The sequence below is a fragment of the Zalophus californianus genome, chromosome 6 (genome assembly GCF_009762305.2).
Source record: "Zalophus californianus isolate mZalCal1 chromosome 6, mZalCal1.pri.v2, whole genome shotgun sequence".
Classification (NCBI taxonomy): Eukaryota; Metazoa; Chordata; class Mammalia; order Carnivora; family Otariidae; genus Zalophus; species Zalophus californianus.
In genome coordinates this window covers 29,543,701-29,570,972 of record NC_045600.1, presented here as the reverse complement: position 1 = coordinate 29,570,972, position 27,272 = coordinate 29,543,701, and the positions used below count along the sequence as shown (strand labels likewise).

General features: G+C 42.5%; 1 protein-coding gene across 20 annotated transcripts in view; it reads left to right on the top strand.

Moving 5' to 3' along the window:
- SIPA1L1 (signal induced proliferation associated 1 like 1) overlaps positions 1 to 27,272 on the top strand; it is a 468,863-nt gene that overhangs the window by 430,445 nt on the left and 11,146 nt on the right. For 15 of the 20 annotated variants that reach the window (XM_027568806.2, XM_027568796.2, XM_027568799.2 and 12 more), the window contains 4 exons: positions 13,467 to 13,712; positions 14,446 to 14,611; positions 17,509 to 17,619; positions 18,916 to 19,162. In XM_027568806.2, coding sequence (XP_027424607.1) covers positions 13,467 to 13,712; positions 14,446 to 14,611; positions 17,509 to 17,619; positions 18,916 to 19,162 — 770 coding nt within the window. Of the gene's footprint in view, positions 1 to 13,466; positions 13,713 to 14,445; positions 14,612 to 15,579; positions 15,638 to 17,508; positions 17,620 to 18,915; positions 19,163 to 27,272 lie in introns of those variants that run through there. The other 5 variants (XM_027568811.2, XM_027568815.2, XM_027568814.2 and 2 more) reach the window with 2 other exon arrangements.

Sequence of the window (27,272 nt, the reverse complement as noted above, 5' to 3'; positions counted from 1 at the left end):
TTTTTTTTTAAGAAAGGGGTCTTTTCTAAGACTAATGTGGCATTATGTATGATGCCAGACACATCCTCCACACTGCCTCCCTGTCAGAGAACATCACTTAGCCAGTGTTTGCATGGTAACTCTTTTTCAGGAATTGCCTCCTGATAGTGATGTGTTGATTTGGGGAGGGGGGTGTCCATTAGAAAAGTGTAGCTAAAATTAGACATCCCATCTACCTTTCCAAATAGGAAAGAACACATTCTCCTGTATCCTTGGAGATCTCTCTGATAGGCAAAATAAATACCATTTTTCATTTCCTCTTTTGGATTTGAGCCAAAAATCCAAAGTATGACAGGATTCTTCCTTTTTTTTTTTTTTTTAAAGATTTTATTTATTTATTTGACAGAGAGAGACACAGCGAGAGAGGGAACACAAGCAGGGGGAGTGGGAGAGGAGAAGCAGGCTTCCCGCGGAGCAGGGAGCCTGACGCAGGGCTCGATCCCAGGACCCTGGGATCATGACCTGAGCTGAAGGCAGACGCTTAACGACTGAGCCACCCAGGCGCCCTGGGATTCTTCCTTTTTAAGGAGGAAATATTCCACCACTACCTTTTTGGGCCCACTGATGCCTGTGGTGGTTTCTCCTTTTACTTGTTATTGTTGTCAGTCATTGATGAGTTTGCATGACAGCCCCTAACCTTGCTATCTTCTGGGCTTCCTTTTATTATGCCCTAAAGAAAAGTAGCAGAAAAACTGAATTTAGTTTTACTTTTCTGATGGGAATCTAGGCACATAATCTGTCAGTAAACCCCGGATAGTCTAAATGACAGAGGATGTCCTCTGTGTAATTTGGGTTTGTTTAACTTGATTGGTTAAATACTCAGTTCTCTCATCGTGCCTATATTGTTACTGATGAGATTCTTGAGCTTCCCATCTGAAAACACCGGGTCGACGTTTGAAGCATTTCACAAGTTTTATTTGTTTACCACTACCACATTGCCTATCTAGAAACCAAATGACCCTCAAGCAAAAAGGCGATTGGGAAAGTCATCTTGGTATTCTTGAGTACCGGGCATCCGATTACCTTTCCACAATTCAGAAAATAGAATGTATGATTCAGATAGGTTAAGGGCGTTTTGGGGAAAGTAGAACAGAAAGCTGAGCATCAAACATCATAATGTTGTAATGTAGACCAAGAGTCACAAGACAATTATGCCAATCACTTGCTGTTTGGGACATGCCCCACCATCTCATCAGCTAATCCTGTGCCCTGACTCAGACTGTTTTTCATTTCTGAATAGTTTCTGTGTGGTTTCTAGGCTTAGCTCGACTCCTATCTTTTTGGTGTTGAGTTATTTTGAAAGGAGGCTATCTTTTTAAGAATGATATTCCAGGGGCACCTGGGTGGCTCAGTCAGTTAAGCGTCTGCCTTTGGCTCACGTCCTGATCTCAGTCCTGGGACTGAGTCCCGCATCAGGCTCCCTGCTCAGTGGGGAGTCTGCTTCTTCCTCCTCCTCTGCCTCATCCTGGCTTGTGCGCACATGCACGCTCTCGCTCGCTCGCTCACTCTCTCAAATAAAATTTTTAAAAAATGATACTCCATTTGGAGATATATATGTCTGGTCTAATTTGATGATAGAAGAAAGTCAAGTTATGGAGGTCTTGTCTGGAGTAGCATCCCCATAGAGTAAGGTTGAAAAGAGCTGGGCCTCTGAAGCCAAAGCACAGGCTGTTAGCTGTGTCATCTAACAAATCCCAGGGCTACAAAGTTCCCCCCGTGCAAAGTAGGCGCCTGGGCTTGCATTATCTGAATGTGCTGACTGGGGCCGCCTAAAGGCCTCAAAGGATTATCTGAATTTTCTGCTTCAAACTGACCATGCAGAAATCATTTAAATCATCATTTGGAAATAACTCTTCTGTTGAAAGTCAAACTTTGTAGAGAAGAGAAGAATGTGGCCTTTCAAGGAGGGTGGCAGGGCTTCCCACCCGTTGGTAGGTTGAGTCACATTCATTTCTAGACTCTGGTAAGCAGGGATGCTTTGTGACTTCAGTCTGTTGATCTTGGCAGAGTGAGTTGGATAATCAGAGCTTTAGCAGACTTCCTTCTCTAGAGGAAAGAGGGACTTAGCCACCAAATGCACAGTACTGGAGAAACTAAAATCACTGCAAATTAGAGTGTTTGTGTCCTCAGAAGACAGGAATAGCAATTAATGTGGAGATCTCTTGACAGTGCATAGAAAAGCTCGTACCTGGGACTTGGTGACAAAATCTAAATTACAGTGATTAAGTTCCACCGCGTATTTCTGCCTGGGCTGTGTTCCTACCCCTCTATCCTCCAGTCTCCCTGTTGATGATTGTACAGGTTTTTTGTGGCACCCCAGGAAAACTGCACTAATGTAAGTTGGTAATTACACAGGGTTGTTCTATTCACATATCATTAAGAGAAGCCATATACACTGATAACTTCCTACAATTAAAAAGTCTATTAATGGCTCTGAAGTGTTGCTCTCTAGAATGTATATGTATTTTCTGTGAAGTTTGGAAATTTAGGGAGAGATTTTTATTTATTTTTTTTGCAGTGGCTGTTTCACTTTCAGGTCTTAAACCACCCCCCCCCCCCCAAAAAAAAAGGTTTATGGTGACCACAGGAGAGATGAAGACCATTCCAGTTTTAAAACACTCTTACCAGGGGCTCCAGGAGTGGCTCAGTCAGTTAAGTGCCAGACTATAGATCTCAGCTTTGGTCTTGATCTCAGGGTCATGGGTGCAAGCCCCACATTGGGCTCCATGCCCAGCATGGAGCCTGCTTTAAAAAAATAAATAAAAAAAAAACTTACCAGCTGGGCTCTTCTTAGAGTTCTGGCCTGGGCAGTAGGCAATGCTGGTTTGTGTGATGACCAAAGACCCCCTTAGTTAGCATACAATGCTCTCGTCCCGCGTAACCAGTGGTATTGCTGACCTCAGAACTAGATTCAGGAGCACATGTTATGAAGCTGAAAACCCCACTCATAGTTGCAAACACACATTTCTTCTGTAATGTCCTGACCTGATCTGTTCGGGGGTCCAGGCTTCCACAACCACCCTCATTTGCCAGCCGTTCTGCTGCTTCCTCCTGATGCCTGTAGGCCCCCTCAGAGCTCTGCAGCCAAGGCATTCCCACCCATGTGATGATGTACTTTTTCCCCTGACATCTTGTACTAGAGGATTTCTCACCCACTGTTCATCCTGAGCACTAGTGGGTAGGTACTCAGGACATCGTGGTCATCAAGTAGGAATAACTTGCTCCTTAAAGTTCCCCCTTTTTGCCTGATGACTCCTCGGGGGTCCCACCAATAATCCAGTTCAAAAGTAACATAAATCCTCTGCTCCCAGCTACTACTGTATTTCAAAGCTTATTGTGTAGAAGGGTCCATGTTTGCACAGAGCTGTAGTGCTTTTATGAATAGGTATATGTATAAGAGTATACAGAAGTCCCGTACAGCATGAACGTTTAATAAAGTCATCTCTAAGATTTGTTTCATCTGCAAAATACAACCGGGGAGGACTTTTTAATAGCTTACATGCAAGTATCAGTCAATATCTGGCTGTAAGTTGGTCGGTGTCTGACATTCATTGAAAGGGCTGATTTAAGTCCAGGAAAAATGCCTGCCCATGGTCATCAGTACAGTTCAATTTCATGAATGTGCTTTTTCTGGTTGACTTACTATAAGTTCACTGTTCATGCCAGAAAAGCTGTATGTTTCTTGAGAGTAGAGGTGAAGAAGGACTTCTTAGATGGAGTTTACATCGAACATCAAGACGTGCCCTGGGCTACGGAGCGCACTGAACTGTCTTTGTGCCACTCTGTGTGCATTAGAGCTGGTGTGTTTACATTTCGCTCTTTGCCCTCTTCGGCATCCTGTGTATGTGAGAAATATGCCTTCTTTGTTTAGAAATTATTCTGCTGTCTTTATCTGTAATGTTTCTCTCTCAAATATGTCCTGCCTGGAATTTTTTTTTAATTGCTAACAATTAATTAATTGCCCCTTATCTACACTTTTTTCTTAAGGTGAGAATATTATTTTTTCTAAGTTGTATAGGCTAATTCAGAATTTGAACATGCAGCCTCTGAAATGATAAACCCAGAACTTCTCTCCAACATATTGTTGGCTCTGCTTGTCTTAAGTTTGTGGGTCATTTTCATTGGTCATTTCTTCTTTGTGGTCTGACACACAGTGGACATTCAGGATTATATTGTGTTTTGCTTTTATATAGCAGAACTCCAGGTGATCTGTGCTAAGCTAATTTCTTTCAGTTTATGGGAGTAGGTGATTATTTTATCCAGAGTATAGCGCCGTTTGGCTAACCTCAAAGACTGAGAAACAAACCACTGTGGTTGAAATTTCAAGTGAATGCTGAGAAAATGAGGCCTCTGTCAAGCCACAGATGCCGGAGTGCTTGACGTGGCCCTCGCTGCCGCAGCGTTTGTCACCGCTCTCCTCTGTGACGCAGCCCGCTCATTCACCCAGTCAGCGGGGAGGGCGCAGATTCTCCAAATGCCATTAAGTCATAAGGCCAAAAGGAATTCTAAGGAACAGAGTCCGTCCCTTGTCCTACTGAAGAGGACCTCCCAAGGGCCTACCAAGAGGGGACTTGCCCAGCCGCCTCAGAGGCGGGGGGAGGGGAGATAATCCCGAAAAGGGCGAGCCCGCGTCCTTTCTGAGCAGTTCCCGCGCTCGTCGTGTCCTCTCCGTCTTCAGAACCTCGTCCCGCGTCTGCCTGTCTCAGATTTCTCTCGCTGCAGCTGAAATGCACGATTAACAGAGAATAAGTGGTTTCTCTGAACTGAGTTTTTTCTAAACATTAAGAAGATTTTTGAATGCTAAGATTATAAAAATTGTAGACACAACAAGAAACAATTTGCAATATATATATATATGTATTTTTTTTTTAAGAAATTTTATAAAAGCCCTCCACCTCCAGGCAAGTCGAGAGGGAAATAGAAAGAAAGTAGATTTGCATCCTGAGATGGAGGTACAAGTCCAGCTCTGCCACTGACCAGCCCTGTGGCCAGTCAGGGCATTCACCAGGTGTGTCCCTTATCTGTGATCGAATTCTTACGAAATGGTTGTTTTTATATGTTTGTGAGAATAAGAAAAGGTTATCAGGTGTATTGCAAACTATAGGTGTTCTTTTGAAGGTTTTTGGCATTTCCTTTTTCAAGCTCTCTATCCACCTGCCTTAATGAGGTTTATCTTGCTGCTTTTCCTTCAACAAACATGGATCTCCCACAGATCCTATAATTGTCCTTTAGATGTCTCATTCTACAATTACATTTTTGCTTCTCAAGTTGTCTGCTTTGTTTTCTTTGTCCTTTTTAGATGCCAAACCTGAACGTGACATTCTTTTCAGCTGTGCTTAAAAAAGTGATAATATTTGTAGTTCTCTTGTTAGCTCCCTCCTAACCAGCTCAGCATTGCAGACCTGTTCAGCTTGTGGTCCACCATGACACCGAAGCCCCTTCTACTGTGTATGCCTAGCCACCTATTTCCCTACACTTTACATAGAATCGGTGTGCCCTTGGACATATTAAATATCTCATGTTACTTTTTTTAAATTTAAATTCTAGTTAACATACAGGGTAATATTGCCTTCAGGAGTAGAATTCAGTGACTCATCACTTAATACAGCACCCAGTGCTCCTCATATAAGTATCTCATGTTCTAGATGAACCGTTTTCTTGACCACAATTACTTGGACGTCCCCTTTGCCAGTTTAATCATTCCTATTTCATTTTCCCCTGATCCTTTAGAATTAGTGTCTCCTGAAGCCCGCCCTCCTAAATTGTGGAGCCCAGTACTGGACAGAATTGGCTAGTGTTGGACACAGAGGGGGCGGGAGTCCTCCTCAATCATATCCTCCACGTTATCTGTCACGCAGAGGCTTATTTATTTGTTATTTGTACAAGTAATCACAGGAAACCCAATCCCCTCCCCTTGGTGTTAGGCCAGCATTCAGCCTTCGCACAGATTTTGTCATTAGACAGGTGACTAATTGCTGGTGTCTCCCTTCTGAAAATACCATCCTTAAGCAGACTCAGGCTGTATCTGTCCCTATGTGTCACGCCTGGATAGCAGACAACGCCAAGTGTTTCCTTCGGCAGCACAGAGAGCGTGGCAGATGTGCCCCATGGGAGGCAGTGGCCTCAGTGACAGTGCAGAAGCGCAGGACAGCTCCCCAGGCCCTCAGAGCTCTGGCACTTGGGCCTTTGTCTCCTCACACTCAGGCCGCTCCGGCCTCTGTGGTCCATCCCTTTGCCAGGTTGACAAGCAGGTGTAGCCCCTCCTTCGTGACGCGGTACCTGCCGTGACTAGCAGATTGGTCATCCAGCAGCCCCTCCTAGAAAGCTTTACCACAGCTGGGATTGTAAAATCACCAGGTTGCAGTGCACTTGGTTCATGGCTTCACTGGGTTGAGACAACAAGTCTGGACAGACTGCCCCTCATGTCGAGTTAATCCTGTTGCCACCTTTCTCTCTGTGTGAGAGAGCAAGTGTGCGAGTGCAGGCGCGTGGGCCTGTGTTCCCACAGCTCGCTCCCTTTTCGAAATCCGTGTCCCGGAATGACCAAACAAATCAAAGCTTGGTCCGTTGTAAGGAAAGGGAAACGCCCTATAGTCTATATAAAAAGTAAAGGTGGTGGCCCCTTCGTGTGGAGCCTGGGAGCCCTCCGACCAGATGGCTCCGTTTGGCCATACTTGCAGTTAAACTCACTTCTGATACAATGAGAAGTCGCGGGGATTGTATTTGTCATGTCCTAACGTATGGATTGCTCTTCTCTTTTTGTTCCGTATCATTCGCTCATTACTTTCCTCCACAACTCCCGTGGAGAGATCTAATTTGCCAAGGGTACCACCGGATTGCAGTGTATTGAATTAACGTGAAATCTCCAGGATAATGAAACAACTCAGCCACACAGCGCCCCCTGTAAAAATGAGCTGATGGCTTCGTTGTAGTTGTTTTGTAATTAAAGCTGCCTCAGAGATGCTCCGGGGAAGCGGGCAGTGGGCGTCCCTCCAGGGCGTCTGAGGCCAGCAGGTGGGGCAGCTTCAAGGAGCCCCACCACCAGCAGGGCCCAGCTACAGGGCTACAAAGGAAGGAGGAGACCACCCATTTTAGAGCAGGAGGTGAGAGGCTAACACAGTAGTTCTTAAAACTCTAGGGACATGGGATTCCTTTGGGAGTCCCCCAGATTTCTGGGGCTCACAAGATCTGACATAAGCCAAGGAATCTTCATGTATATCAGTCCCTGCAGGTGGCCATAGTCCATGGCTGGAGAAACACTGCTCCAGGGGCTTCACCTTCTTTTTGTTTGTTTAGATTTTTATTTGAGTGAAAGAGGGAGAGAAAGAGCAGGAGCAGGGGAGAGAGGCGAAGGAGAGGGAGAAGCAGACTCTCCACTGAGCAGGGAGCCCAATGCGGGGCTCGATCCCAGGACCCCAGGATCACGACCTGAGCCGAAGGCAGACGCTTAACCAACTGAGCCACCCAGGCGCCCAGTGTCTTCCCCTTCTTGATCTTGGCGATAAGAAGTTGGATTTTGATGAAGTCATAACAGTATGAATAATTCAACTGATTCGAGCTGTTCTCAGTGTGCACACTTGGGGGAGATTCTGTAAAAATACATAACCCAGGCACCACCCCGGCTCTATCAAATTAAAATCTCTGCAGTTGGGGCCCAAGAATGTGTGTTTTGAAAGCTCCCAGGTGATCCTCACGTGCCTGCTTGGAATTAGAGGCCAAGTGCACTGAAGTGCTCACCTTGCTTCATGCTGTGAGTTGCATACATTAAAGAAGGAAGAACTGCCAATGAATTAGTCATTTGTTTTTGCTTTTACCTTTGTTCCCAAATCTAATCAATTGTTAAGTAGGGCTGTCTTGATTATAACCATTAGTGAATAAAAGTGTGCTGTTATTTCACACCTGGAAACTTGTGCCAGCCATCATGTTCACAGATAAAACCAATAGTCGTGGTCTGTGGTCTTATTTAAGCAACTATCCTTTTAAGAATACACTTATGAACAGTAGCATAATCTGTAGATTTAATTATTTCTTGCAGTAAAAATAAAGCCACACCCAGTTTTAAATACAGCCCGAGTAAAACACAGTCTTCACACATGACTCTCTCTTACATTTAAAATGAATAGCTAATTTATTTGACAGTTTCTTTCATCAAATATTGAACGCCTGCAATGGCCAACGACTGTGGTAGGCATGGAGAATATAGCAGTGGAGGAGAAAAGGATCAGCCCTTGTGGGGCTTACATTTAAGTGGGGGAGACAGACTATCAATAAGATAAACAAGTTAAATAGATAGTGTGCTCTGTACGTGCTAAAGAGAAAGCCTTTGTCCAATAACGATTTTATTGGGAATCTACTGTTTTCTGGCATTGGTAGATACACAAAAATTTCTGCCTTCAAAGAGTTTATAATCTAGTACAAACACTTACTGAGTGCCTCCCAGGGATATGGTACTAATTAAATTCATACAGGAAGCAAAGAGCTCCAAAACTGTATATATATATATATATATATATATATATATATATATATAACTGTATAACTATATATATATATAACTGTATAACTATAAACTATATATATAACTATATAACTATATATAACTATATAACTATATAACTATATATATATAACTATATAACTATATATATAACTATATAACTATATATATAACTATATAACTATATAACTATATAACTATATATATATATATATATTGCTCTCTCTCTGATGTTTCCAGGCCTTTTCTATAACTTCCCTTTTCACGCAGGCCAGACATTATGGCTAAAACCAGCATAGCCATTTTGTAAAACAGGAGGAGAAATGGAGAAATTATTTATAAATTAATGGACTGTGCAATTTACATTTTATTCTCATGGCTAATTATTTCTATTTTGACCAAATGTGTAGTCTTTGAAAGCCCCAGCGTTCTGAATGCTCATGCTATCATATCAAGATACTTCCTGAGAAATGGAAACTATGGGCATTTCGAACGCATATCTGGTACAGTGGTTTTCAGATTATGAGTTAAGGACCACGGCATTGGCTGGGAATGAGTCAGCGTGCAGATTCCTGTGTGCCTGCCTGCCTACCCAATCAGAATCCCTGCAGTCTGTCCTTTAACATAGAACATGCCTTAACATGCATTGGCTCTAGTAATTCACAAACACTTGCATTTGCTGGTGGATACTAATCAAGGCAGGTAAAGCAAACACATGATTATCCAAGACAAAGATGTGCATGTTAGACCCTGATGTACTGTTTTTCACTTTTTCGGAATCTGCTTCAGACCGTAACCACGGATGAGGCTGCAGACACCCCCACATCTGTGTTATAAGTGTGCATGAGGTAGGTATAGTCAGGTGGGGAAAGTCTGCAAGCCAGAGATAGCTTTTGTCCTTAAGTAAGCAATAAACAGCCACAAGCTTGTCACATTGTAGCAAATGACTGCAAAAGCTACATCCACCCTTAACCGCTTAGGAAGCTCCTATTGATGCTCCCTGAGTTACTGGGTATTGCTGTCTCTGGTGCTGCTCCAGGCTCTGAGGCTGAGCTTGTCTTTATGTCCTTCCCGCTTCCTTTTTCCTTCTGGTTCATCTTTCCACTTTTAGTCTGTTTTCCCGAGACCTACTATTATTTTGTTCTTACTGATTTAACGTATGATATTTATGGAAGAGTTCTGCATTCCTTTTCTTCATTTTAAAAGCAAACAAATGGAGTATTTGTTATCAAGAGGTAAAAACAAATTGAGATTACATGGACTTTAAATTTATGGTGCCCTCTGAGGTCTTGTGAGGGATTTTTTTTCTTTCCCTTCCTCTCTAGCTACAGAAGTCTCTGGGAAAAAAAACTGTCAGAGCGATGAGAATATGGCGAGTCATTTCTTTTTATCATACTTTTTGTGAAGTCTGAGCCTGGTACCTCCTCCTTAGTTACAAAAATAAAGCTGCTCATGTTTGATCTGTGGCAGTAAGACCCACTTAGTGTGGAGAACTTTGCAGATCGCCTTCACGGAACGCAGGTGCTCGGTTCCCTCCAATCCGTGACAGAGCCTCATGGACAGATAGAGCCTTCTCCTTTCGGGTCATCTACTCTTGATTTATTTTTGTGGGTGTGTTCTCATTGAAGCATAACATGCATACCGAAAGAGGTTCAGGTCATACCTGTGCATCGGCGTGAATTTTCACTAAGTGAACATATCCATGTAATCACTACCCAAGTCGAGAACTGGAACATAACGAACATCCAGACACCCGTCCTCTCAGCTGTCTTCTCCGGTCATTCCCACCTCCTCCCCAAGGTAAACAGAATCTTGAATCCTAAAATCACACACACATTTTGCCTATTTTTGGCTTTATATAAATGCAATCGTACCATATGCTTTATTCTGTGTCTGGTGTCTTTAAATCAACATTATGCTGGTGAGATTCATCCATGTGTAGCAGGTAGCATTACTTTATTTTCATCGCTGTATTTACATTGTGAGAACATACAGCAACTCATGTATCTGTTCTACTGTGGAACATTTGGAGTGTTTCCTTTTGGGGGTATTACAGATGCCGGTACATGTCCTTTGGTACACATATGTGTGCAGCTGGTGAGCCTGTACCTAGGAGTGGGGTTGCTATGTCCTACGATACACATACAGTCAACTTCAGCAGAGACTGTGAACTACTTTGTCCCAACCAGATTGTGACAGGTAACACATCAGTAGTGAATGAGAGTTCTGGTTGCTTCACATCTTTTCTAGCACTTGATGTCATAAGTCTTTTTTATTTTAGCCATTCTGGTGAGTGTGTACTGGTTCTTCTTTTGGCTTCAATTTGATAACTGATGATGATAAGTACTAATGTTTATTAGCCTTTTAGGTATCCTTGTTCGTGAAATTCCTTTTTAGATCTTTGCTCATTTTTCCTGTTGGGTTGTCTGTCTTGTTGATTTTTAGGAGTTCTGCATTCTGGGTAGGAGCCCACTATTGGGTATATGTTTTACATATATTCTTCTTCTCTGTGTCTTTTGAGGAATAGAAGTTCTTACTTTCACTGGGATTCAGTCCTTTCTTTTATGATTCAACTAAAGAAACCTCTGCCTCTATCATAAAGATGTTCTTCATGGTATGGTCCAGAATCTTTAATATGCAAGCCAGCAGGAATGGATTTATAGGTAAGGTTGCAGGTGTGGGTTCAAGACTGACTTTCATCTGTGTGTATTCTCTCAGCACCACTAAGATTTGGGTGATTTTTTGATTTTTGTTTTGTTTATTCGCTTAGTTTTTTTTAATCAAAAATGTTTGTGTTTTAGAATAGTTTTTGCTTGGCAGAAAAGTTACGAAGACGGCGCAGAGAGTTCCTGCGTACCCCCCACCCGTTGTCTGTGGTACACTGGTCGTAGCTAATGCGTCATTATTAAGTCCATACTTGATTCAGCTCAGGACCATTGGTTTCTGACAGACGAAGTGCTGCTGGCAAATGCTGTGAGACCACGTCTTGGTAACTGAACCTTCAGTGACCAAGTTCCCTGTGGTAAGAGCCCGCGTCTCTGGTCTCAGCCTAACCTGGAGAACTCAGCAGAGCTCCCGAGGTGTGGACTCAGGTCCTGTGAGATCCCAGGGGGGGACGTGTGGAAATTCTACCACCGAAGGGCCTCCAGCGTCGTAGACCACCTGAACTCTCAGCCCCAGGTTTAAAAAGCCCGAGTTTTAATATGTGATGAGTAGCCTTTTGCTAGAGTCCTGTAGACTTTAGTTTTGTAATCTTGAACCAGAGTTTAAAACACATCGATGATGAACAGCTTTGGGTTTTTATATTTAGTCAGCATGCTGTACATCACATCCCCAGGATTCATCTTATATGTGGACGTTTGTACCTTTAGACCCTCTTCCCCCATCTCCCCCAACCTCCACCCCCGCACCTGTGGCCACCACCAGTCTGTTCTCTGTATCTATGAGCTTGGTTTTTTTTTTAGGTGGTACACTTAAGTGAGATTATATAGTATTTGTCTGACTTATTTCAATTGACATAATGTCCTCAAGGTCCATTTATAGTGTTGCAAATAGCAGAATTTCCTTCTTTTTTATGGCTGTATAATATTTCTTTGTATATGTATGTCACATTAGCCCTTCATCCATCAGTAGACACTTAGGTTGTTTCCATAGCTTGGCTATTATAAATAATACTGCAATGAACATGCGAGTGTAGACACTTTCAAGTAACTATTTTCACTTTTTCTGGATAAATACCCAGAAGTGGAATTTCTAGATCATATGGTAGTTCTATTTTAAATTTTTTGAGGAACCTTCATACTGTTCTCCATAGTGGCTGCACCAGATTACATTCCCACCAACAGTGCACAAGGGGTCCCTTTTCTCCACGTCCTTGCCAACACCTGTTATTTCTTGTCTTTTTGATAACAGCCATTCTAACAGGTGTGAGTGATATTTCATTGTGGTTTAGATTTGCATTTCCCAGATAATTAATGAGGTTGAGCATCTTTTCATGTACCTGTTAGCCGTCTGTAGGTCTTCTTTGGAAAAATGTTTATTCAGATTCTTTGCTAATTTTTTAATCAGATTTTTTTCTGTTGAGCTATATGAGTTCTTTATATATTCTGGATAATGTGCCCTTATCAGATGTATGATTTGCAAGTATTTTCTCCTTCACTAGGTTGCCTTTTCATTTTATTGATGGTTTCCTTTGCTGTACAGCTTTTTAATTTGACATAGCCACTTGTTTATTTTTGCTTTTGCTGCCTTTGCTTTTGGTGTCAGATCCAGAAACATTGCCAAGATCGATGTCAAGGAGCTTACCCCTGTGATTTCCTCTAGGAGTTTTATGGTTTCAGGTCTTATGTTCAAGTCTTTAATCCATTTTGAGCTGATTTTTGTATATGGTGGAGGATAGTGGCCCACTTTCATTCCATTGAAGAGCTTTTTTAGAGAGTCCATCTTAATGCCAGATGCCACAGGGAAGGACACGTCAGTGTGCCCCTTTGGCTTTGGGCGTGGGTGTTTGGAGAACTGTATGCTGATCTGGCTCGGACCTGGGGAGCATCACCATGACCCCTAGTTCTGAGGAAGGCAAGGCAGAGAGCCACTGAGATGACCAGACCTTTTATTGCTGGTTCTCCTGTTCCTCCGGTGTGCCGGCATGTTTCAAAGCGTCCCCGACAGTCTCAACTGATTTTACCTTTTGACTTACTATGCAGACTAAGCCACAGTGACCATGTTTCATTTTTACCACAGACATTTAAATTACAGCGAGAAAACAAGAAAGACTAGCCAGCCAGCCCCATTAATATCTTATGAAGCAGTCACTGTTCTTTCACCTGGCCATAACCCCTGTCCCGGACGACACTTTGATAGCTGCCGTGTGGACCCCAGGATGCACATGTGCACACCGGGGTCCTTTGGTCTTTGTCACGCTTCTCCTCAGTACCGTGGGTTCCCGACACTCTGCCAGCCCGGTGGTCTTCACCAGTGCCAGAAGTTCCCCGAAAGAGGAGCTCCATCCTGCCGCCTCGCAGCTCGCACCTGCCTTCCCCTCCCCCTCGTCCTCCTCATCCTCCTCGTCTGGCCCCAGGACCTTCTACCCTCGCCAGGGCGCCACCAGCAAGTACCTGATTGGGTGGAAGAAACCCGAAGGAACCATAAACTCCGTGGGATTTATGGACACGAGAAAGTAAGGATTCTTTTGCTTCTCTTGCTTGGGTGGTGTGCTTTTAACATGATGGAGAACAGAAAAGGCCGAGGCAGTTTCCTACCACAGAGGAGGCCGGCTAGGGTTTGGTTGGGAGATTTTCTTTTTTTCTTTTCCTCCTAAGGAAAACTTACCTTAAATTATTTCTCTGCACTTCATTCCTTAAGTAAATTGTGTGGCCCAACATTGATTTGAGAATCTTAGATCTTGTAGGAAGGAGTATGTCTGAAGAACAAACTTCCGAATAATTGACCCTCTGGCACGAAGGTGACACTCTCCCTTTGATGGTAATCATCACAGCCTTCCCATGGAATTTTTAACTTAGGAACCACCAGACGGAGTATTAGAAAGGGACTGCCCTGAATATAAAGAACTTTTTGACAAAGTAGTACGGGGGGTGGGGGGGATTCCAAATGATTCATTCAGTTATGTTGTTTGTACAAAAGTTACATTTGGGATTCATAGCCTGTGGTCTTATTAACAAGTCTTACTAATTTTGGCTTAGTGGAGGTAATGGTTTCTTGTAGAAGAGCAATTTATCCATCAGATTTTTATTTTGTGCTTCCAGTTGGTTGTGTTTCTTTCACAAGCATTTATCCAAGCAGATTGTCCTTTGCTCTCCTTTAATATGTCCCCCCTGACTTCCAGCCTCAGGGTCCATCATGGCTTTACATCACCCTTGTCTGCTTGATCTCTCCCATCTCTTCCCTTCAAGGCGCCATCAGAGTGATGGCAACGAGATGGCCCACACCAGGCTGCGTGCCTCAACCAGGGACCTCCGGGCGTCCCCCAAGCCAGCCCCCAAGTCCACCATCGAGGAGGACCTCAAGAAACTCATCGACCTGGAAAGCCCAACTCCCGAATCCCAGAAGAACTTTAAGGTACAGGACAGAGCTTGGGGCACATGGCCGTTAGGGAGGCCAGGGGCACCCTCCGGAGGTGTTGGCTCCCAGTTCCTGCCCTCTCCCACTCTGCCCTAAAATTAGCTCCCATCGTTCTCCAAGCATTCTGTCCCCGCTGCCACACCTCTTAGCCCCTGTCCTTACCACCCTTCCTTTATCTTCTTTTAGCATACCCCACTCCCAGTGCACAAGCCATGTTCTCTCACAGACATTAGCTCAGATGACACTGCTTCAGAGAACTTGGCAGAGCACCTGTGGCTCCCTCATCAGACAGGAAGTTTTCTGTAAATGCTTTAGTGCCTTCTGTCCAGAGGGTCTCTCCCTCCCGCCGCCAGTAGCTCCCAGTAGCTCCCAGTTCACGTCCTGCCCTGGGTGCCTCACCTCTGCCCCCAACCCCAGCCAGGCAGGCCTGCCGGCTGTGCACCATGTACTTACTGCTCAGTCAGCCAGAGAAACGGCCTGATGGACACCCACTCTCTTCACCCCAACCCCATCCTCCAAAAGCCACCTCTGCCGCTCAGCAAACTAGGTCTATACACTTACCTTCAGAACTTTCTAGACTCTCTTTACTTGGCAAAACGTTCTCTCCACTTCCCTCGCAGAATTCCAGACTAGAAATGTCACCTCTAAAGCCAGCCTCCCTCCCCATCAAGTCCCATGTGTGTGCTCAGGGTTTATGTTTGTGTGTCGGTGGCCACGTGGAAGGGTTTGTTCTGCCCACCTCAGCTCGGAGGACTCCTGAAGACTACTTGAGCCTCTCTGCTTTCTTGTCCTCGGAAGTGTGCCATTGTCACCCTCCCAAGGCTCGGAGCTGGCCTTTGTTGAGTGGGGCCCAAAGCTCTGAGCACAAGGCATTTCTCCGCGCAGTATGCCATATAGTCCCAGAAGGAGGGAATCCACCCCCAGGAAGGACAGCACAGCAAACTCGCACATGTTCTGTTGTCCAGGTTCTTAGTTGAATGACTGAGTAGTCTGTTGGAAGTGACTAGCGAGTGTAATTTAAGAAGAACTCTGACAGTTGATTGAAAAGGTAAGCTAAAGTGTTTCCCTAACCACTTGCTGTCCTCAAGCTGGGATCAGAGTACAGAGGGCGTGCCCAGCAGGGTGAACTGTGTGGTCTTGTCCATTCCCACTCAGGCTTCTCATCACCTGTGTACGCGCGCCTACCTCAAGATAGGTCACACATACCCCCTAAACGGAAAGATCAGCATTGACAGAAATTAAAAATGTACTCCAAAGGCCATTCTGGCATTCTGTTGAGAAATAAAAGATTTATTAACATAAACATTAACATCATAAATCATTTTAAAGACTTGCCATTCTTGATTTCTGTGATTTCTGTTTTATAAGCCAGCACTTAACAGTTCTGACTCATCACGCAGGGTACAAATGGTTTCCTTAGCAACTTCGCAAAAGATAGTGCTTGAAACTTCTTTAGCCATCAGAACCCAAAGAGATGTATTAAAATGTTTAAGTACCAGTTTCAAAATAAAAATTTTTTCAGATTTTTCCTTTGAGGTTAGAGGAAAATAAAACTTGCCCTGAGAGGAATCTTTCCTCCAATTCTCAGTTTAACATTTTTGGAAAGGGACGAACTCAGAGCTTTCATTCTTTTGATTTACTCATGCCGTGGAAATAATTGAAAGCAAATGTCTGTTTTGCCCTTATTCCCATTCTTGGCTTTTATTTCCAAAATGAATTATTTTAACATTCCTAGTTGAAACAGGGGTGCACTTTGTCATGACTGCATTACTGAGACCCTCTGCAAAGAAAACGCTCTGCTGGCTACTCTGTTACTAGGAAGGGCTGGAAATAAGGCTGTTTTTTTCTGTGTGTCGTCCTTTTCAGTTTGGTTTCAGATGACTTTAGCTAACTATCTCCGTGTATCTTCCGAGATTCTCCGTCAGAATGCCCGTGGCTCTGCTGTGTCAGGAAGACCAGCATGCCCTTGAGAAGTCTTCCAGGCCATGCCTGGCTCAAGGCCCCGAGCCCCTGCCTCAGGTGTCAGGGTCCCAGCGGTGGCCATCTTTGGGCCGTGATACTTGGAACCCACTCGGACCACATTGGCTTTCTTGGATAGCAAGTGCTTCTTGGAAGTGATCGTTAATATCAAATGACAGGGTCACTCCCAGGCTGATTTGCCAGCAGAGTGAGATGTCTGCAGCAGGACGTGGCAGGCTGTAGCTCAGAGGTAGGAGCCTGCAAGGCCTGAGCAACCGCTGCAGAACTCCTGCCTCAAGGAAAATGGCAGAGCTCAAACATTCTAAGAAACCTCATTGGCAGGCAGAGCTGAGATCACCTTGTCTTCCCCAAGGGCTGCGTCCAGCGGCAAGTGAACAGGCACAGTGCAAACCCGTAGTCCTGATTTGCAGCCAGACTCTCAGGCGTAGACCACAGGAAGAGGCTTCGTGCAGCGTCAGTGTTCGGGAAGAGCTGGTGTTTGCTTACTGCAGGTGCAGGTGACCCCTCACACAGAAGCCAGGAGGACTGGAAAGAGTGAGAGAACAGGAGCCGGACCTGGAGCAAGATGCAACTCCTCTAGGCCTTGTTCCTCAGCTTTGAAATAGATCCATGGTGCCCAGATGATTTTAAAGTTCAAGAACCGCCCCCCCCCCTTTTTTAATAAAATTATACACAGAAGTCCAATATGGAGAAGTGAGAAAGCGCAGTTTCTCTGATGGGAGGGGTGGGTGTCATGGGCGCCTGGGTCCCACCTGAACATCTCTTCTCCCCAGGCAGTGATGCAGTGATGCAGTGATGCTGTGAGGAGCCTGTACAGCCCCCTGGAGCAATCTGTAACCGCCCCCCTCCCCCAGCCTGATGTGCTCTCAGATCCCTTGCGAGTCAGCATTGACTCCGTGGTGGTTCTTTCCCAGGGCTGGCAGCACTGGGCACCACCAGCAAGCACCCTGCAAGGCAGGCCACGGCGCTCTTGGAACCAGATCGGTGTGCACACACTTTCAAGACTGGAGGGGAAGAGGATTGGGGTGAGGGGCCACCCCAATGTGTTGGGACAAGACGACTTTTTTTTAATGGGCGGAAAACATCAAGGCAGATTGCTGCCTTCCATCTCCTACCTTGCCTCCCTTTAGTGCAAGATGTTTTAACTTTTAAGAAAGCATGCCGCTCCAAGGATCTCTTCAAGATAGAGGTTCACTGCCTTAAAGTATGTTACTATTTCCCAAAGAGGCTGAAACTAGAATTGGTGGAAAACCTCCTTCCTGTATAACCATCAGGGTGGGGACAGTCACTAGAAAAGGAAATCCCTTTGCTGAACCCAGAAGTGCTAAAAAAGATTGGGGGCAGTGTTTGAATGGAGAGATCTGGGGCCTGGCCTGGTAATTTTTAAAATTATAATCAGCAAGCCATTTAACCTCTGTAATGCCCACAAAAGGGAAAGCACCATTTCCATACCTAGTTCCCTGTCCTTAAAGACTCACAGAGCATTTATCACAGCAGCTTCATTTTCTAGGCAAGCGTATATGTACCTTGCTCCTAACTCATCACGAATTTTTAGAAGTGAGCACAATTTTTACACAGTTGGCTACACCTGGGGCTCATTTACAATGAGTTTGATTAATCATTTTTTCATATTTATGCAGCAACTGTGCACCACTTCATGGGTAGCTTTGACTTGATTAACCCTTGATTTGATGAACAGAAGCCTGTGCTTCCAGAGCACAGCAGTGAACCTGAGCGTCAGCTCTATTCTCGGCGTCCTAAATGGGGACGCGGCCGTGTCCTTCTCTCTCTGCCCCTTCAGAGTGTCCCGGAAAGTCCCACAGAGGTCTTCTGGCAGCTATGACTCAACCCCCCTACTCACACCCTCACCTGTCCCCCACAGTGTTCTCCCTGTCAAGGTGAACACTAGTCTAGGAAGGACTGAATAAATGCAACTTTGTTGCTAACAGGCCAAATACTCTGTTGGCTCTGAGGCTGGATATTTAAATACTGTTAATGTGTCTGTTGTTTCTCAACGAATGGGATTCTCAGAAGCTTGCTTTTTGCAGAAGAACCTCAACTAAAATCAAATCTGGTCACAAAAACAAAAGACGAAAGAGAACAGCTATCTGGAACTTATGCCATTTATATAGAAATATAGAAATATATAGGTGGCTTCCCTATTTTAGTGAATAGAAATCCATCCTAAAAAAGCAATCTCCAAAACTCATTACATACACTATCAGTAGTTGATGTGTATCAAGAGGCACCTCCTGCTAGAGCTACTCTATCATGATGATATATGCCATCATACAAATACTTGTCTGCATGCTCTTGTTCAGTTCCAGGCGCTTTCCTCTCCTCAGTCCCCGTTTCCTACCACCCCTATGGCAAGACGGGCCCTGCACCGAACGCTGTCGGATGAGAGCATCTACAGCGGCCAGAGGGAGCACTTCTTCGCTTCCAGGGCTTCGCTTCTGGACCAGGCCCTGCCCAACGACGTCCTGTTCAGCAGCACGTACCCTTCCCTGCCCAAGTCTCTCCCATTGCGGAGGCCTTCTTACACCTTGGGAATGAAGTCGCTGCATGGTAAGTGGGGCTTGCGTGCTCAGCTTTGCAGCTCCCCAGCCTCCCTGGGTCAGCCTCGCACCTGTAATCCCAGACCACAGGGTACAGATGCTCGGCCTCACCAGACCCTAAAAGTCATCTGGGATGCCTGTTCTGGTTTGGGTTATAACTGAAGACATTGTATTAGTTTCAGTGGTACGACATGGTTCAATGTTTGTATATATTATGAAATGGTCCCCACGGTGAGTCTAGTTAATATCTGTCACCTTGCATAGTTGGAAGGTTTGTTTTTTTTTTCTTGTGATGAGAACTTCTAAGATGCCTTCTTAGCAACTTCCAAAATGCAGTAATTATTAACTGTAGTCACCATGCTGTACATTACAGTAATCCCCATGACTTATTTGTCTTTCTCTAATTTATTTCAATCAGCATAGTGTTCTCAAGATCCATCCGTGTTGTTGCAAATGAGATTTCATTTTTTTAAGACTGAGTAATATCCTACTGTGTGTGTGTGTGTGTGTGTGTGTGTGTGTGTGTCATTCATCCATTAGTGGACACTTAGGTTGTCTCCATATCTTGGCTGTTATAAATAATGGTGCAGTAAACTTGGGTACATATATTTTTTTCAAGTTAGTGTTTTCGTTTTCTTTGGATAAATACCCAGAGTGGAATTTCTGAATCGTATGGTAGCTCTGTTTTTGAAGAACCTCTGTACTGTTGTCCACAGTGGCTGCACCGATTTACATTCCCATTAACAGTGTGCAAGGGCTCCCTTTTCTCCACACCCTGGCCAACACTTGTATCTTCCCTTTTTGATAATAGATATTCTAACAAGTGTGAAGTGGTATCTCATTGTGGTTTTGGATTTTGCATTTCCCTGATCATTAATGATGTTGAGCATCTATTCATTTACCTCTTGGCCATCTGTATGTTGTCTTTGGAAAAATGTCTATTCAGATTCTTGCCCATTCTCTAATTGGTTTGTTTTTTGGCTATCGAGTTGTAGGAATTCTTCATATATTATGAATATTACCCCCTTATCAGATCAGATTTGCAAATATTTTTTCCCAGTCCATAGGTTGCCTTTTCATTGTTAATGGTTTTCTTGCTGAGCAGAGATTTTTTAGTGTGCGTGTAGTCTACTTGTGTATTTTTGCCTTTGTTACCTTTGCCTTTGGTGTCACATCCAAAAAGTCATCATCAAAACTGATGTCAGGGTGCTTACTGCCTATGTTTTCTTCTGGAAGTTTGGTTTCAGATCTTACAATCAAGTCTTTTATCCATAATGAGTTAACTTTTGTGGTTTGGTGTAAGATAGTGCTCTGGTTTCATTCTTTTGCATGTGGCTGTCCCATAAAGACCATCCTTTCCCTATTGTATATTCTTGGCTCCTTTGTCATAAATTAATTGGCCACATACGCATATGTTTATGCATATGCATAAGGCTCTCTCTTCCATTGTTTGTTCCATTGATGTGGAACACATAAATGATGTGTCTGTTTTGAGGCTAATACCGTACTGTTTTGATTACTATAGCTTTGTAATATAGTTTGAAATCAGGAGCGTAATACCTCTAGCTTTGTTTTTTTCCAAGATAGCTTTGGCTATTCAGAGTCTTCTGTAATTACAGATGATTTTAGGATTGCTTGTTCTACTTCTGTGAAGAATGCCATTAAAATTTTGATAGGGATTGCACTGAATCTGTAGATTGCTCTGTGTAGTATGGACATTTTAACAATATTTTTTTATGAGCATGGAATTATCTTTCTACTTATTTGTGTCTTCAGTTTCTTTTATCATTATCTTACAGTTTACAGTGTACAGGTCTTTTACTTCCTTGGTTAAAGTTACTCCTAGGTTATTCCTTTTGATACAATTGTGAGTAGGATTGTTAATTTCTCTTTCTTATATTTTGTTATTAGTGTATAGAAAGGCAACAGATTTGTGTGAATGGATTTGGTACCCTACACCTTTACTCCATTCCCTTGTTAATTCTTAGAGTTGTTGATGGAGTCTTTAGGGTTCATAATATCATGCCATCTGCAAATAGTGAGTTTTACATCATATTTGAATGCCTTTTATTTCTTATCTAATGCCCTGAGTAGGACTTCTAATACTTTGTTCAGTAAAAGTGGTGACAGTCCACATCCTTGTCTTGTTCCTGATCTTAGAGGTGAAGCTTTCAGCTTTCATCATGATGGAGTATGTCAGCTATGAGCTAGTCATACATGGCCTTTATTATGTTAAGGTATATCCCCTCTATACCTACTTTTTTGATTTTTTTATCATAAATGTTGATTTTTGTCAAATGCTTTTTCTGCATCTACTGAGATGATTATATGATTTTTTATCCCACATTTCATCAATGTGGTATATCACATTGATTTGTGGATGTTGAACCATCCTTACATCCCTGAGACAAATCCCACTTGATCATAGTATATGGTCCCTTTTAATGTATTGTTGAATTCGGTCTACTAATATTTTGTTGAGGATTTTTCCATGTAGATGGAATAATATATCCTTCATCAAGGGTATTGGCCTGTGACTTTTTTTTTCTTGTGGTGTCCCTGTCTAGTTTTGGTATCCGGGTGGGTAATGCTAGCCTCATAAAATGAGTTTGGAAGTGTTCTTTTTGCTGCTGCTGCTGCTGCCGCTTCTTTTTTTTTTTGGAAGAATTTTAAAAAGGTTAATTCTTTGAATGTTCGGTAGAATTCAACAGTAAAGTCCTCTTTTGTTTGAATCAGTAATCACAGACCTTCCAACCATCTCCTTGCTAGTAATCAGTCTGTTCAGGTTTTTGGTTTCTTCATGATTCAGTTTTAGTGACTTAGCAGGTGGCACGTTAGTCTCATAATCATGATTCACTTTTGGCAAGTTGTATGTTGGGGTTTATGCATTTCTTCTTAGGCACAATTTATTGGCGTATAATTCTTCACTGTAGTCTCTTAAGATCCTCTGTGTTTCTCTGGTATCTCAGTTATCGTGTCTGCTGTTTCATTTCTGATTTTGAATCTTCTGTCTTTTTTTCTTGGTGAGTCTAGCTAAAGCTTTGTCAATTTTATTTATCTTTTCAAAGAACCATTTCTTAGTTTCATTGATCTCTGTTTTGTGTGTTTTGTTTTAGCTTCTGTTTTATTTCCACTCTGATCTGTTACTGCCTTTCTTCGACTAACTTTGGGCTTTATTTGTTCTTCTCCTGGTCCTTCAGGTGTAAAGTTAGGTTGCTTATTTGAGATGTTTCTTGATATGTAGGCATTTGTCACTATGAACTTCCCTCTTGAAACTGCTTTTCCTGCATCCCATAAGCTCTGGTATGTTGTATTTCCATTTTCATTTTTCTGAAAGTATTTCTTGATTTCTCTTGTGATGTCTTCTTTGACCCATTGCTTGTTCAGTAGCACATCATTTAGTTTCCACATATTTGTGAATTTTCCTGTTTTCTTCTTGTAATTGATCTCTAGTTTCATAGCATTATAGTGGAAAAAAATGTTTGATTTCATTTCAGTCATGTTAAATTTATTAAGACTTGCGACCTAACATATGACCCATCCTGGAGAATGTTCTATGTGTGACTGAAAAGAATGTATATTCTTTTGTTTTGGGATGGAATATTTTGTATAAGCTGTTAAGTCCATCTGGCCTAGTGTGTCATTTAAGGTTGATGTTCCCTAATTGACTTGTCTAGATGATCTGTCCATTGATGAAAGTGGGTTATCAAAGTCCCCTACTATTACCATATTGCTATTTCTCCTTTTAGGTCTGTTTATATTTTCTTCACATATTTAGGTGCTCCAGTGTTGGGTACATAAATAAAAATGCTATGTCCTCTTATTGGATTGGCCCCTTTATCATTGTGTAATGCCTTTTTTTGTCTTTATTATAGTCTTTGTTTTAGAGTCTTTTTTGTCTAATATAACTATACCAGCTTTCTTTTGGTTTCCATTTCCATGGAATATCTTTTTTCATTCCTTCACTTTCAGTCTGTGTATGTCCTTAGTTCTCAAGTGACTCTCTTAGAGGCAGCGTATAGATGGGTCATTTTTTTTACCCATTTAATTGGAGAAGATAGTCCATTTACATTTAAAATAATCAATGATAGGCATATGCCTTTTGCTGTTTTGTAGTTCCTCTGTGTTCCTTTCTTCTCCTGCTTTCTTCCTTCATGGTTTAATAACTTTCTGTAGTGGTAGGCTTAGCTTCCTTTCCCTTTATCCTCTGTGTATCTGTCATAGGTTTTTGCTTTGTGGTTACCATGAGGCTTTCATATAACTTATATTTATAACCATTTATTTCCAGTTCATAACAACTTAAGTTTAAATGCATGCTAAAGTTCTACATTTTTACTCTCTCCCCCAACATTTTGATTTTGATGTCACAATTCACATCTTTTTACCATGTGTATCCCTTATTAACTAATTACAGTTGACCCTTGAGCAACAAGGGAGTATGGGGTATCAACCCCCGATATGGTCAAAAATCCGTGTATAACTGTTGACTTCCCAGAAACATTAACTATTGATAGCCTACTATTGACCGGAAGCCTTACTAATAACATAAACAGTCATTTCAAATATTTTCTAGGTCATACGTCTTATATGCTGTAATCTTACAATAAAGTAGAGAAAGGAAAATATTAAAAAATCATAAGAGAAGATACATTTACAGTACTGTAGTGTATTTACCAATACTGTAAGTTTACCTTGTCTGTTTACATGAGTAACCATCTGTCAGTACCTACGCCAGTTTTGTCTTATAGGATACAAAACTGTAGATGTTATACATATTGCTAACACTAGACATTAGAAGTGAAAAGGAATGCAGACTTATTTACAGGTATAACAATTCATGCACTAATAATGAAGCAGCGGCAGCATGATTGCTCTATGGTAGCCTAGTGGAATTGATACAGTTCTTCACAGTAGCCTCTCCTATACACTAAGGAAGGAATCACTATAAAATTTTTATGGCGTAAAGTACAACAGTCATATAGTACAGTTTTAGAAACATTGTTACATTTTTTAAAAACCGCTTACCTATGACAACAGGCTGATACACAGTTTCCCAAGTTACGAGAGGCATACTTTAAGGTAATGTAATTCCTTGAGAGCAAAATTATAAAGCAGTAAGAAAACCAAAACATTATTACTTTTATATTAAATATCACTTGCATATGCCTATGTAAGGACAGGGTATCCACTTCCATACAAGACTTACACTCACTGTTCTACATGATGACTACTTCGGCGATGATGATGATGATGATGACACAAAAGCATCTCGTACAATTATTGCTGTACAGTCAGATTTCACACAAAACATACAACAGATAAGTTTATTAACTGTATGGCCTGATGATTATTTATTATTCATTAAGTGAAAGTGGATCATCATAAAGGTCTTCGCCCTTGTCTTCACGTTGAGTAGGCTGAGGAGAGGGAGGAAGATGAGGGGTTGGCCATGCTGTCTTGGGGATGGCAGAGGTGGAAGGAGAGGTAGGAGAGGCAGACACGCTCAGTGTACCTCTGTAGAAACACATTGTAATTTCTGTCTGTTTTGCTGTGTCATCTCTCTCAATATGTTTTTATACAGTACTGATCCTCCCACTGTGAGCTTTAGTTTCAGAGCCCATATCCTAGAACAGTTCATGTTGTAAAAGAAGTCACAGCAGTCTTGGAGAATCGGAGTCCTTCTGCCAGACTCTCTAATGTCAATTTGTTTTCTCATCATCTGGTGCTGGTTTGGAAGCACTCATTTCCATCCGGTCGTCTTCTTTTAAGTCCTCAGGTGTGATGTCTGTGACCTCTTGGACTTCTCCATCTTAAAACCCTTCACCCCTACCTTTTTTGCCAAATCCGGTCTCTTTCATGATTTCCTTGATTGGCTCTATCACAAATCCTATGAAGTTATGCACAACATCCGGACAGTTTTCTCCATCAGGAATCCATTATTTCGGGCTTGATGGTTTTCATGGCTTTTTCTATAACAATGATGGCATCTTTGGTATAGTCCTTCCAGAATTTCATGTTTTGTCTATCACAATTCCCACCCATAGTGTTGACAGTCCTTTTCACAGAATACTATGTATAGGGACGCCTGGGTGGCTCAGTCAGTTAAGCGTCTGCCTTCAATTCAGATCATGATCCCAGGGTCCTGGGATCGAGTCCTGCATCAGGCTGCTTGCTCAGCGGGGAGCCTGCTTCTCCCTCTGCCTGCTGTGCCTGCCGGAGGCTCCCCCTGCTTGTGCGCCCTCTCTCTCTCTGAAAAATAAATAAAATCTTAAAAAAAAAAAATACTGTGTGTGATCATCCTTAAATATTGATCCAGAGGCTGAATTAGAGATGTCGTGTTTTGGGGGCAAGTAGACCACTTCGACACCTTTGGTGTTGAACTCATGGGATTCTGGGTGGCCAGGGCATTGTCCAATATCAGAAGTACATTAAAAGGCAATCCCTTGCTGGCAAGGTACTTCCTGACTGGACAAAGCATCAGTGGAACCAATCCAGAAAAAGGGTCTTCATTGTCCAGGCCTTCTGGTACAACCAAAAGTCTGACAGCTGGTTTTGTGTCCCTTCGAGACTCAGGGGTTGTCAGGGGTTGGTAGGGTTTATAGAAAAGGGCAGTTCTGATCCTAAACTAAACTGCATTTGCACAACAGTCATTAGTCTGTCCCTTTCTGCTTTAAATCCTGCTGCTCACTTCTCTTCATATGGAGTAAATAATGTCTTTTGTGGCATTTTATTGCAGAACAGGGCACTTTTGTCTGCATTAAAAATCTGTTCAGGCAGATATCCTTTCTCCTCAATGATTTTCTTAACGGTGTCTGGGAACGCGTCTGCTGCCTCTTGGTTGGCAGAAGCTGCTTCTCCTATTATCTTGACATTTTTAAAACCAAACCTCTTTCTAAAATTATCAAACCATCCTTTGCTGGCATTAAATTCTGCAGCTTTTGACCTTTCACCTTCCGTTTGCTTTGAGTTGTCATATAATGACTTCGCTTTTTCCTGAGTCGTGTTAGAGTCTATAGAAATGCCTTTCTTATTAGCAGTCCTGGACCCACCTGATAGCTGCATTTTCAATAGGAGATCGAAAGGTATTTCCCAAAAAGTACAAGGTTTTTATGCCTACTGGCACCACTCCAGTGACAGCTTTGTGAATTTCCTCTTCTTGTTTTCACAGTGGTCCTTACGCTAGATTCATTTACCTTGAAGTGGCAGGCGACCGCAGCTGCAGACCTCAGTCTGTGATACATATCAAGCAGTTCAACTTTTTCGTGTCATTTCATATCTTTTCTGTTTTGGGGGAACGCTCACAGCATTACTAGTAGCACTTTGAATGGATCCCATGGTATTATTCAAGGTTTATGGTATTGCACTAAACACGATGAAAAGTACGTGCGAATGGAGACCAGTTTTTACCGGATACCCAATTTACTGGAGAGCTGAACTGCTCATGTGAAGATGATTAGCCTCACATGCATTTTAAGTGGATACCTTGAACACTAAGCCTCACTGCAGTAGCCTCAGGAGGTGGCTATGAAATTATTACAGTAGTACACAGTATGTACCATAGTTAATTTTGGGCAATTATGATGTAATACTGCATCTTTGTTCACATTTCTTTCAACTGTGAGTGGTGCCATGTATGGTATGCGTGAGTTTTAGAAAGTTTTTTTAACTTTTTATAATACATTTGTATATATTTTTGGCATTCATGACATCTTTTTTTAATTTCTAAGCTGTGTAGTTTGTCTGCAAGTTTTTGAAATTGTTGCAAATCTTCAAAAATATTTCCGAAATATTTATAGGAAAAAATGCACATAGAAGTGGACCCATGCAGTTCAAACCTGTGTTGCTCAAGGGCCAACTGTAAGACAATTATTTTTATTATTTTTGTCTTTTAACCTTCTTACTAGCCTTGTAATTAATTTACTCCTGCCTGCACTATGTGTTTACCTTTTCCAGTAAGGTTGATATTTTTATGTTTTCTTTTTACCAGTTAGCAGTCCTTCTTTTCAGTTTAAAGAAGTCCCTTTAACATTTCCGGTAAGGCCAGTCTAGTTGTGTTGAACTCCTTTAGATTTTGTTTTAAAAGATTCATTTATTTTAGAGAGAGACAGCATAAGCAGGGG